This window comes from Scleropages formosus, chromosome 5, assembly GCF_900964775.1.
Source record: "Scleropages formosus chromosome 5, fSclFor1.1, whole genome shotgun sequence".
NCBI classification, from domain to species: Eukaryota; Metazoa; Chordata; class Actinopteri; order Osteoglossiformes; family Osteoglossidae; genus Scleropages; species Scleropages formosus.
The window spans coordinates 27,099,648-27,113,451 of NC_041810.1; the positions used below are offsets into that span (position 1 = coordinate 27,099,648).

The 13,804-nt window shown below is 42.0% G+C and overlaps 1 protein-coding gene across 1 annotated transcript in view; it reads right to left on the reverse strand.

Annotated features, from left to right (window-relative positions):
• Nucleotides 1-11,669: 11,669 nt before the first annotated feature.
• The window catches only part of LOC108942167 (mucin-5AC-like), a 29,952-nt gene continuing 27,817 nt past the window's right edge, over nucleotides 11,670-13,804 (reverse strand). The window contains exons 44-47 of the mRNA XM_029251926.1: nucleotides 12,870-12,998; nucleotides 12,517-12,556; nucleotides 11,977-12,097; nucleotides 11,670-11,841 (exon numbers count right to left, since the gene is read on the reverse strand). Coding sequence (XP_029107759.1) covers nucleotides 11,670-11,841; nucleotides 11,977-12,097; nucleotides 12,517-12,556; nucleotides 12,870-12,998 — 462 coding nt within the window. The remainder of the gene's footprint in view (nucleotides 11,842-11,976; nucleotides 12,098-12,516; nucleotides 12,557-12,869; nucleotides 12,999-13,804) is intronic.

Sequence of the window (13,804 nt, forward strand, 5' to 3'; positions counted from 1 at the left end):
CAAAAGCGTCTGCTAAATGAATAAATGTAAATGTAAATGTACACTGTACTTGTGTTTGGTAACTCCACTGATAGAGCAGTGTAACTCTATGGGTTGGGTAGCCCCACTAGAGATATAGAGTAACTTGGCTAGATGGGTTGGGTAATGTACCCTCTACTAGCATGTGAAGTATGTCCCGGACTTGCTTTGTGAAAACAGAACACAGAAACAAGCAAAGGACTTACAGGGAAAGTAAGTATCACCGCAATGCTCTTTTTCCAGGGAGATGATGGGGGAGGAGGACTTTATAAAGAGTTTTGATTTTTCATTGCTGACCCCCCCCCCCCCCCCCCCCCCCGTTGCTGCTCTGTGTCGGGTTTAAAGGAGCTCTCTCCCAGCTATTGTTTGTGTTTTAATGTAATAAAAGGCTGTCGTCCGAGATCGTGTTGCTGTCCATGTGCCCCATATGTAGACTTCTCCTCCCCACAGCCGGTCACACAACTTTAACAACAGTAATTTTTTTCATAAGCTGAAGTTATGTTCTTGTATTGGGAGTCCCTCACTCCCCCACATTTTTATTAGCAGATACAGCTCGACACAATGAGATGAAAACATGCTTGGTGAGGAAAACTCAACAATCACGACTATTTATTGTCTTTTTTTGTAAGTAGAAAATCGAAAAAACAGGAACATTTTCCAAAGCTGGTAACTGAATATAGAGTGAGAACCAGGAGAAGAGAAGCATAAAAAGCTTCTCAGTCCTTTTCTGTTGAGACCACTGAGGTGTGGTACTGCTCCTGGAACCACAGATCTGTCTGTTCATACATCTGAAGTGGAAAAATGTCAGCTCATAATCCATATGATCATAACAGATATAGTATCACATCTACTGGTTACTCTCCAGTGTGTGACCATTCCAATGAAAGCATGGATGTTCTGAGAAGAACATCCTACACTGTAGGATGGGGTATCTTTGTGCTGCTAGATGGCTGCTGAATGCTCTTGGGTTCTAGATTCTTTGCCCTCTGGAGCAGAGAAGCTGAGTGAGAAATGGAGCCTGTAATCCACCCGTCCCTGGACAGGAGCACCGTGCAGCCCATTTCCTGCACACAAAGTAAGATGAACAATGGCACAACTGTCCTTGAGTAAGGGAAGTCCTGTGGTTTGTGTTGTGATGAGCCGCTGCCTGTAGGTCAAAGCCCCTTGAAGATGGAGGCCCAAAGCTCCCACATGTGGCTTGTCAAAGCCACCCCAGAAGCATTGGAATTCATTGTCCTTATGTGATCAGTGTCACATAAGAATGCAGTCAAACGCAAATGTGCACAAGAAGATGTGTGACCTGGATGGAGGTGGTTTGAGGTTGGGTTAATGACAGCGATCCATAGCCATGCAGACAGCCAGGGGTAGAGGATTTGAACCATGACCATCTATCGAGTGATGCACTATCAAGCCCAGGTCTTCAGTAGTCATGTTCTTCCACTACAGAAGCAAGGAGACAGAGTCAAGTGGACAGAGAGGTGTTACTAGGACTCTGATGAAGAGCGGACACCTGTACGGTTGCACAACATCTCTTCCCAGAAGACCATGCAATTAGAAACGGACAGACACAAACCAAAGTTTCTTTCAGGCTCACAGAGTTAAGGAGGAACTTGTTAGTTTGTTGGTTCAAAACCCTGGATTGCATCTTTTCCCTTCCTGGGGGAGTTGGGAGGGGAGCTGGGGGGTGCAGTTGTCCAGTTTCAGACAAACATGTGATTTAGTCTGCTAATCAAGTCAATAACAGAATACATTAAATTCTCCCAATTCCTCTCCTCTCTCATTAGTTGTACGAATTAGGAGAAAATATTGACATCTTCCACTCTCGGCCTATTTTGCAATAATCAGATAATTAAAATGTACTGCAGACTCTCCAGAACTAAAAGACGGTCGTGCCGTTCTCATTCTGCTCCCGGAGTTCACCGCAATGAGCTCAGCTCCAGGGATTTTTATGGCAAACATGTAAATCAGCGAGATGGCGATGCTCCCAGCGGCTGCCTGCCCCTCACGGGACTCCATCGCAAACCACCGTTTCCAATCAGAAGTGTGCTCTCCTTCGCAGGCTGCGGAAGAGGAGTGCAGGAATATGCGGCATGCATAAAACAAACAATCGGCTAGAATCTGGAGGAACGCAGGACAAAAATGATCATATAATATCCAGACTCCATACTTTCCTCATAGTCTTCATTGTTATGTTCATATTTGCACTTCTGGAAGTAATTAACTTGCAGTTTGTAAAGAGGTTTAGAAACTAAACCACATAAATTTGAAAACAAACCAAAAAATGGGACTCAGACTGGAACTGTGGCATGGGACCAGGACCTTGAGATGGAGCTGTAGGTAGGGTGTGGGACCAAGACCTGCAGGTGGAGCTGAAGGTAGGGTTTGGACCATGACTGGAAGGTGGACCAGTAAGTAGGGTATTAGACCAGGACCTGGAGGTGGACCAGCAGGTATGATATTAGACCAGGAGCTGGAGGTGGAGCAGTAGGTATGGTGTGGAGTTGGGACCAAGAATGCAATAAGGACTGGAACTAAGGTACATATTCCTATCTGTCCAGATGCTGAATGAGGAATATCTTCATCTATGCTGTTGCCAGCTGAGAGGCAGGAGCAGAGCAAGGTTCATCCATCCTTCAGCCATGGTGGCCGAATAGTTTGTTACATGTCAAACTATGTAGCAGCTCATTGTCAGTTTATGTGTCGGTTTCATAATAAAGAGAAGAGGAGCGGTTAACGTGGCTGCTCTTGGGTGATGGCCAGTACCAGCGGAAAACTGGATGGTTGTATAAACAACGGCGGAGGAACTGAATGTGAATATGAAGAATGAAGAGAGCGATGCAGTCCGAGCTGTGCCGACTTTTCCAGATATCTGGCAGGGGATGCTGCTGCTGAACGACGCCAGCAGCAAGAGGAGGAGGGGGGAGCCGGGGTACACAGCCTTCATACACACACACAGAGCTCACACTCTGCTGCTCACACTCCATGACAAGAGGAGCCCAGAAGCTCCAGCATTGGATGATCTGTCCATATTAGGGCTGCTTTCAAAAGAGACCAAAGTGTGGTTATTTATTCACAGCTGACCCCTCCATGGGCGTTCTGACACGTTCCACATGAAGGCCCTGCAGGGGACCTTGGGTCGTTTGGTCTTCTGGGTCTCTTGCTTGGACTGGACACCGGTGTGTTTGTTATTGGAGTTGTCTGAGCACAGTGCGAAGGTGTGTGTATGTGTGTGTGTGTGTGTGTGTGTGTTTGTGTGTCGACAGAGACGGCACAGCAAACACACCAAAGCTCATCTCGGCATCCCGGCCTGAATGTGAACCCGACCGTTTTGGCCTGGAACCCACGTCCTGCCGAAAAACGTTCCACTAAGTATCTCATGCAGAATCTGGTCTTGAGTTAGGTCTCGTAATTACTGCACCCCAATGGTCCTTGAATGCAAACAACCAGGAGACAGTAAATGGGAACAGGAGGTAATGTCATCATCTGGAGGTTCACCTTCATACACTGAAATATTCAATATTATTCAACAACGTTAAAGGGCTCTATTAATATCCAGGAAACGTCCAGTGAAGTGATGAATCACTCAGTCTATTCTTATACTCAAAATGCTATTTTCAAATGGAAAACTGACAACATGCCGCATTATTTCTTCCTTAAAGAACATTCCTTCATGATGGAGGTCTCTCCATGAGAGTCAGACATCAGCAGCAGGGTGCCGCTTGCCTGACAGCGACTATTCACAGCGTCCCACTGACTGCAGCAAATATGCAAGAAATCAACTTAAAATAACCGTAATGTAGAGTGATGCACGTTGCAACGAGTGGAATAAGAGATGACTCACTTCCCTTTCTAGAAGAAAAGAGCTTGTGCACCTTTAGAAGGGGCAGAAGACTATTTCCTGTCGGGTGAAGTTGGCCTCGTCCCACTCTGGAGCTGCCAAACAGCTGGAGTCCCACCTTCTCTGCTTTCCTCTCAAGAAGAGACCTACATTCCTGCTGCTGCACTGGGATTTAGCGGTGCAGAAGGTGTTTGGTGGGACACTAGACTGTTGGCTGCAAGCCATATGGTGGGACAGAGAGCTCTCCTGAGTCCACCTGATTTCCCACAGTGGCCACAAAAGGGCACTCTGCATTTAGTCATTAATCTGACACTTTTCGCCAAAGCACCTTACAGTTATTTACCCATTTATACAGCTGGGTAATTTTCAGTGGCACAATCAAGGGTAAGTACCTAGCGCAAGGGTATTACAGCCAGTGGCGGGGATTAAACCTACAACCTTTGGAGCCAAAAGCAGTAACTCTAACCACTATGGTACCAGCTGTCCTTGCAGGAACCTGGGCTGCACGGACACTACCATGAATGGAGGAGAGGCATCAGGAAGGGCGAAAAACAGAACTGGACGGCTGAACCGGGCAGTAAACGTTTGCCGCTGAGCTCAGCCTTGCACTGCCTGATTTCCACAAGCCAAGACATGTTGATAAGACTAAAGAGATGATTGTTGACTTCAGGAGGACCTGAGTAGACAACTCACAACTGCACATCAATGGAACAACTGTGGAGAGAGTCAAAAGCTCCAAGTTTCTTGGTGTACATGACGGAGCACCTCTCCTGGATTCTCAACACCACCTGCCTACCCAAGAAGGCCCAGCAGCATATTCACTTCTTACGGAGGCTGAAGAGAGCCAAATTCCCCCTTCTATCCTCACCACCTTATACAGAGGGACGATAGAGAGCGTCCTGACCAGCTGTCTCACCTTGTAGTATGGGAACTGCACAGTCTCTGAGCGCAAGACCCTACAGCGAGTTGTAAGAACAGCTGAAAAGATCATTGGAGTCCTTCTACCCACCATCGATTCCACATACAAAAACCGCTGAATCTGCAAGGCCACCAGCATTGTGGACGATCCCCTCACCCTTGTCATAGACTCTTTGCCCTGTTGCCATCTAGCAAGAGGTACAGGAGCATCCGTGCCACCACCAGCAGACTCCGTAACAGTTTCTTCCCTGAGGCAGTCAGACTACTCAACACCCAGCTGCCTCCCAACGTTCACCTGGCTCTGTCGAACAATTAACTCAGCACTACACCACACCACAACTGCCTAGAGCTCGCAGCCATATTCGCGTCCACGTCCTGTCCTGTGTATTTATTTATTGTCTTGTGCTACGTTCTGTGTTGCACTATGGTCTCTGAAGAAACGACATTTTGTTCCACTGTACACAAGCTGTATAGAGGAATGACAATTAAAAACAACTTGAACATCTTGCTTCATCTGCTTGTGATCAGCAGGGTAACTTATACTGTATCAGTTCAGGGTAAGAACCCTGATAGAGGGTACTACAGCAGGAGGTGGGATCTGAACCCAGGCCCTTTGAGGACAACCCAGCAATGCCTCTAGCCACTGTACCACATGCTGCACATGCAGGGTGAGACTGCGCTGGGAAAGTGAGTTCAGTCCAGTTACAGTGTCTTGGGCCACTGAAATCACGGCAGTCCTAAAAGGGGGTTATGGGTAATTTCTCCACCATTGAATGCTCTGGTGTGTAAATGGCCTGTGATGTTTTGTACACTGGCAGCACAGTGCCTGTCTGTGTGTGTCAACTCTTCCCCTTAGAAGATGAGGTCCTGGGTGCCTCCACAGTGCCACTTAGTGGCAGAGGTTCCCACAGTCTTCTTCTCACCATCAGTGACAGCAGCCACTGGTGTCTGGCAGGGAATGTCAAGGTGCACATACAGTAATGCAGCCACACACATATAATTATTTCATTTGACACTTTTTTCCAAAGTGACTTACAATATTAAGCAACCCACAATGATTTATCCATTTAAACAGCATGGTAATTTTACTGAAGTAATGTAGGGTGAACACATTGCTTAAGGATATTACCACAGGAAGTGGGATTCAATCCAGCAACCTTTTAATCCAACAGCAATAACTCTATGCACTACACTCCCTGCTGCCCATGTCAGGGTGCATACGATACACTCAGCTACACACTGGAGCAGTAATAGTGCGTGATATACAGGAGACACACTGACTTTGACACAAACACAAACAACTGAAACTGATACTGATTTATAACTTGTATCAGACTAAATGGAAAGGATATTTTGAGCCATGGATGCAATAATTGGAATTCCTGATTTGAGAAACAGTTTGAGAAAATCATATGATGCCCAGTAAAACTTGTATACCTAATAAAGTTAACGAGATTTCATTTGAATATATTCCATGGAAGCTACAATATACAGACCCTTGTTGTGCAACAATGTAAAGTGAACATAAAAGATAACTGTACTTTTTGTGAAAGTTGGTGGGGGGAGTTGTTGGAATGAACTGCAAACATGCAAAAAAAAAAGACGCAAATCTTACTTTGAAAGAAATAGACATCACGATAAACTTCAGTACCATTGAAAATAATAAAAATATGTTTTGTAAGTGCCTCCTTTTATATGCAAAAAGTAAATGTCAGGGAAGAGTCCTGGTTCTGAACATTTAGATGAAGGGCAATTTGCGACGTATCTCAAAACATAAAAACGTGAAAGCGATAAGCGACATTTATCTTTGTATAATCTTTTTTTAAACATGTTTGGTCTTGTTTTATATATTTTATATATTTTCCCGTTGCCAATAAAATGAATAATACATCAGGAGAGATGTGGACTGGAATTAACTACGGCCAAATAAGCATCTAACCGTTAGGTACAAAATAACACATTAAATCAGTTGTATTTTTCTTCTTAATTAATGTTGCTGTTTATATTTTCTAAACCATTTGACCGACCTTGGCCCCCTTTATAAATTTATCATTACGGCACAGCGTGAACGAGCGTAGATCGCACGCCTGCTGTTCCGCCATCCGCCTTTGGGGGCCCCGTGTCCACAGAATCGAAATTTGCACCGTTTGAGTGACGGGGGAACACACTCGGACCCGGGACCACAGGCTCTGCTTCAACGGTCTTGTTGCGTTCCTAAGAAGAAAGAGGCAACGGTTGGTAAAGTCTTGTTATTAACGTATATCTTTGGTTTCACTTTCACTACTTAAGTAAAATTGAATTGTCGTGATTGATTACTTACTAGTCGCAGTACTGGGCAAGTAGTTGCCACTACTTACACATTTTAAAATTTTACACGAATTACTGAGGTAAACTGCTCGTTATTTACACAGTAAGTTAACACACAGTTGCCGGCATAACATTTTTATTCACGAAGCAGACGCTTTGCAAAGCAAGTTACAACTCAGGGTAAAACATTTACATTTAGATTTACATACATTTAACAGACGCTTCCTTTGTTTGTCTGAAGCAAGTTACAAGTCAAGGGTACAACATTCTCAACTGTAAGTAAATGTTGAGGTACATTTTTCGTTATTTACAGTTACGATTACTGAGGTAAAATTACCATTGTTTGCTGAATTGCACATTATGAAGTAAAGCTGTGTAATTTGTCACACGGGTACAGAAATTAGTGGAGAAATTTTGCCTTATTTACACAATTACATTTACATTTATTCATTTAGCTGACACTTTTCTCCAAAATTACTTACACTTAGAAATGTTAAGGTCACAATTATTAGAATTACACACACACACAGTGTGCTGAGGTAAAGTTTCCTTTTACACAATTACACACGATGGCTGAGGTAAAGTTTCTTTTTACACAATTACACACAATGGATGGCTGAGGTAAAGTTTGCATTTACACAATTACACACGATGGCTGAGGTAAAGTTTCTTTTTACACAATTACACACAATGGCTGAGGTAAAGCTTGCATTTACACAATTACACACGATGGCTGAGGTAAAGTTTCCTTTCACACAATTACACACGATGGCTAAGGTAAAGTTTCCTTTTACACAATTACACACGATAGCTGAGGTAAAGTTTTCATTTACACAATTACACACGATGGCTGAGCTAAAGTTTTCATTTACACAATTACACACGATGGCTGAGGTAAAGTTTCCATTTACACAATTACACACGATGGCTGAGGTAAAGTTTCCTTTTACACAATTACACACGATGGCTGAGGTAAAGTTTTCATTTACACAATTACACATGATGGCTGAGGTAAAGTTTTCATTTACACAATTACACACGATAGCTGAGGTAAAGTTTCCTTTTACACAATTACACACATTACCAAGGTGAACTTACCAAGTTCTTCAGTTGGTGGTTTAACTAAAAACCAGCCTGCTGAATGTAGAAATGTTACAAAGTAGTGGCAATAGGTGGCATAGTGGTTAAAACTGCCACTTTTTACTTGAAGGCTACAGGTTCAGTTCCTCTCAATCCCCACTGTAATACTTATCCTAGGTTGCGCCTGTAATAATTACCTAGCTCTATAAAATGGTAAAATAATTATAGCTTGCGTAACAGTAAATTACTTACTTTTTAGAAAAGTATCACGTAACAATAAAAATGAATATCATGTAACTCTGCCATGTGCCTAGAGCAACTGTGTACATCTTATAACCATTAATAATGGTAGAGGGTGGTTCTGAATTTGAGGGACTAAAATTAACTTACTTTTCTTCTCTGTTACTTGAAAGTTAATTTTTAACTCTTCAGAAGACTGTAAGGAAGATAAAGCCTTGACTGTAAACAGTGGAGGGTCTGTATTTTGGCTTAATGACTGAAAAGGATGTCAACACAGGTCATTGTTACATATGGAAGTGTATCTGGTCCATTGAGGAACCATAAGTTGGGGAGCAAAGGTTGGAATGGAACACACATATACACACAAATGGCAGTTTAGAATCACTGGTTCACCAGACTGTGAAAGGAAACAGGAGCACCCAGAGAAAATTAACATGTACACAGAGAAAAAATGCTGTACGGACACCATACATATTGTTCCAGATGTGAACCTGCATCCAAATGCACAGCCCAACTAAAATAAAGAATTCCACTATATTAAATATTTTTTTAGCCAAAATATCAACAGAAAAACAAAGTGTAGAAATTGAAACTATATGAAATATATGAAAACTTATAGAGCGGGGTGTGGTGGTTCAGTGGGATTGGCCTGTGCCTGCTCTCTGGTGGGTCTGGAGTTCAAGTCCTGCTTGGGGTGCCTGGCGACAGACTGACGCCCTGTCCTAGGTGTGTCCCCTCCCCCTCAAGCCTTGTACCTTGTGTTGCTGGGTTGGGTTCCAGTTCGTGGGGACGTACCCAGGACTTTTTTTCAACGGGTGGCCAGGTAAGACCCAGTGATTTCATTGGGGTGGCCAAAAAAAAAATCACAACTGACTGTGACATGTTGTACCAAAAGCAAATTCTGCGGAATGTGTTACACATGTACACAAGAAATTAGTGACAGAACTTAGAAATGTCTGTAAAAACATTTCAATATCATTTGATACAATCCTTATTCTACTTTATTTGTATATTTAGATGCTAATGATGCAAATTGGGTACTGGAAATTTTTTTTTTTATGTTTGCAGATAGAACTGATGTAACCTACATACCTGGTGGGCAACGACTGATTACATGAGTGTTTTTGCTCATCTCTGATTCTGGTCTGATGTGTGTTCTGTCTGTAGAGCTTCTCCACAAGCTCCCTCTTGGACTGTATCTCTGCTTCCTCCTTGTCTCTTAGCAGCACACATTTCCCCTGCTTCTTCCCTCTCGGTACCATCCATTTCCCTGCGTCTTCATCATTTTCAGTTTTACGGCTATAGTCCTCTTTGTAAAAAAGGAGTTTCTTCCTAGCTTCCCCTGCTTTCCTTTTCATGCTCTGTACAGTTTAGACAAACACACCTATCAAGAAACACTTTTATTATTATTAATTTGAATAGCTACTTACAAAAAACAGTGACAGATAATGTAAGTGTATGATGTGGTAACGTTTATGTGCAGTAACATGATTATTTTTAAAAATTAGCTAGCTAGCAGTTGCAGTAACTTTAGCTAACAAGTTATGCAATATTTAATTGTAAGCTAACATTGTTTCTCATGATTAAACATCACAGTATCTCAACTTTAGCAAACTTTCACGAAATGAAATGTAGGTAAAAAAACACAGATTTTACTCTCCTGAACACCTTATCCCCTTGCGTTGTTCAGTTGCGCTGGAATAACAGTACCGAAATTGAATTTTCCTGCTCCTACTCCTCCCTCCTACACACAGAGGTTTGCACCATGCGGGTGGTTCGAAGCTCTTCAGCCTAATAGCGCCGCACGGAACACTATGTGCATCACACAAGCTGGAATGGCAAAAAAGACCTGTCAAGGGTGGCCAGAGGGGTGGCCGAGCTTCAGTTAGGGGTGGCACTGGCCACCCATGGCCACCCGACACCCCTGCCAGTTCGCTGCGACCCCGCTTAGGATAAGCGGTTTGTGTTTGTGTTTGTGGGTGTGTGTGAAAAAACTTATAATATGGACGAGTCTGGACCTCTCCAAACTAAACATCCAATACTCTTAAAACCCACATCAGAAACTCTAATCTGCAATCAGTACTTAAAATGTAGTAAGACAATTTCAACCTCTCAACATCTTTGAACTGTGAGAGGAAACCAGAGCCCTGTGGAAAAATTCACATGAACACAGGAACATGCAAACTACTCACACACTCAGCCAGATTGAAACCCATGCCTAAACAGCCCAAGCATATGAAGCAGCAGTGCTTTCCTCTGCACCACAATGACACTGATTCCAAAAACACACCTCCCAAATTTTTCTTCACTGTTATTCTTTAACCAAATATCATTGGCTGCACCTGGTTCTTGTTAAATCAGTTGTCTCCAGATATGACTGTAGAGTAGGCAGGTGGGGGTGTGGTCAGGACTGCAGCCTGAAGAAGTTATGTTTCATGTAAAAATGTCTTCTGTGAGACTTCCAGTATGTTTCAGAATGTTCTTGGTAGTGTTTTCTGAAGGTATAATGGGGGGTGATGTTCAGCATAGGTTCTGTGTTTGGTTTCCCATGTGAATCTGAAAATGGGTCACAAATTGGCCTACCATTTGAAAATGACAGAAACAGCAATCTGTGTCTTACTGCCAAATCTGCATTAATAATATATTAATTATGAAAAAAATCAGTTTTAAATAGTTAAAGAGTTAAAGTAATTTTTTGTTTTATCTGAAATGGCACAAATGCATTAGTGAAATTTAATCAAGTCATTTTGGCTGTTGGACATTTATGTATAATAACAATCTGTAAACTCAGTTTTCATATCTAGTGGAATGTACTGATGGGCAAAAAGTCAATGTTAGTGCTGAATTGCTGTATCAAGAGTGGTAAGTTAATATAATGTTGAATAAAGACAGTTAATGGCCAGGTAGGTTCTGTAATGCTACTTTTTAATGATTAAAAAGATCATAGATAAAAACAGACAGGTTATGCATTCAAAGTAAGGAGAGACAGAGCATAGTAATGTGACATAGTACTAGTTGCATTTCTGATACTGGACTATTAGTAAAGTAACAACCACCCTGAAACTGGCCTCAGACCAAAACACAATAAAGAGCTGTATAATCAAGTATAGCTAACAGGAAATTAGATGTTAATCCAAAACGCATGCAAAAAAGAATAGTAAAACATGCAAGATTTGTATGCTCATTCTAATAGGTAAAACAAAATTAAGTGTTTTATGTTGTCTAATAATATGCCATGCACTTAAACTGAGGTATGATCTGATTAGACTTAGTTTTTATTTTCACACTCTTTGACATAGCAACCACACGTTTCAATGTAGACATAGGAGTGTGTGACTGTTATCCCATTAGGACATTTCATCTTCACCTCTCTCATGCTGGTGGACATCTCCTGACAACAGGAACATGAGTGCATCATGGCACTGGCTTTTGCAGAGTACCTGAGATAAACAACACGCAAGATGACATGACATTCAGAGAGTGCATCTGCAGCATCACAGCACCAATAATTGATATGTCTTATCTCACTCCTGTTTTAATGGAAAGTTACAACTGGTCATGTTGGTACAACTCACATGGAGGAGGTGACACAGGAACCTTCGCAGGAAGTGATTTCCACTGGTGATATGGATCGACAACCATCCCGGCTCAGGTAAGTGCTGTTCTTATGGACATTGCAGTTTTGAGCTGGAGTGCCTGTAGCAGTGGTCATTTCCACAGGTTAACCAGTATCAGGAAGCAAAAAAGAAACCTGAGCTCAGGGCTGATAGGACAGGATGCACTAGAAGAGCTGTTGTCCCTTTAAACATTTCTAGCTGCATGACTTGCTGAAGTTTGGTGGTACTACACAAGTCCCTTCCTATAAATACTTTATGCCAAGTGCCTAAACATTATTTTCTCTTGAGAAAGATTAGGATTAGAAAATGTTCACCATGCCATCTACCAGACCATTTCAAAATCCCGCTTCAAATGAGTTAAGCCATTAACCAGTTATTCATTTGAAACTTATTAGACAAACTCACTCTTGTTCCCAGGAACTGAAGAGCTTTTTAATGAAGGTTTTGTGCTTTTTCACATAAACCGTACCATCTATCATCTTTGCAAGTGTTACTTACATGTTTGGCAACAGCCATTTGCATCACTTTTCTCAGTGCCCTGAAGGGAAAGATATGTGTTGAGTTTTATCATGACAGTTTTGACTGTTGAAATAAACTTCCAAATACTTATATCAAAATATGAGTTTTAAAAAATCCAAATAGTGCTGAAATCAGTTAATTATTTTTTAAATGAATTTTTATTAATCAATCTGATAAAAATATTGTATTAACCATTCATTTACCAGCAACATTTTCCATTTAAATTTTCCACATTTGCTTACCACATGATTGTTTTTATTTGGCAAGCTTATTAAGTGGCTGTCCACTAATTCCTTGTTTCATCTCCTATAGGTACAAATGTATATACTCACAGGTATACAATTTGTGGCATCAAATAGAGGGCAAACAATTTTCTCTTGTACTATTATTGGCTGGTCCTCAATTTTCTTACAGTTGTACTTTACGCAGTGGTCTTGGGGAGATGACCAGGTCATGTTTAACTGGAAAGTTAAAAGAGGGTCAATGAAAAGTGCTGGACTCACAGGCTAGACTAGTTTTTATGAATCATACAATGTATATGCCTCAAAAGAAATAGATAAGATTTTCGTTTAAGGTATTCTTTATTGCAAGGAAGATGTGGCAGCGCAGCAGGTTTGGCCAGAGCCTGCTGTCTGGTGGGTCTAGGGTTTGGGTCCCGCTTGGGGTGCCTTGCGACTGCCTGACATCCCACCCTGGGTGTATCCCCTCTGCCTACAGCCTTGTGCCCTGCATTGCTGGGTTGGGCTCCAGCATGCTTATAAATATTATTTTTTTGAAATACATCTCTTAAAAGGCCTTGCTTAAGATGATCTTTACTCAACCACTTCCATAGGAACTGTAAAAAAAATAACTTGCACATTGACATTTTTGATGAATATTGTGAGGTTTATAACACGCCTCAGCACATAAGGCTTTCACCTTGACAGTGTGTATGGTCTTATCCGGGAGCACAGCTATGCAGCTCGTCTGTACACATTTTCCACAGCACTGTCCTGGATCTGGTTGGTACTCAAAGCCCTGCAGAGGAAGAGAGACCACACTAATGCTCAGCTGTGTTGTTATTTTACTGCCCTTTCTATATACTCTGTTGTGTTCCAAAGCACTATGCTAGTTATATCATTAGAACAGACTGAGCTGCAGACAGAGTAGAACAAAAGCCTGCAACCAGAGTTGTTGTATGGTCTGAAATTAACATCTGTCCAAAAGAAAAGGAATTTTATGAGGATTTGCTTGAAAGAGGCTATGCTTGCCTCAAAGAAAATAATCA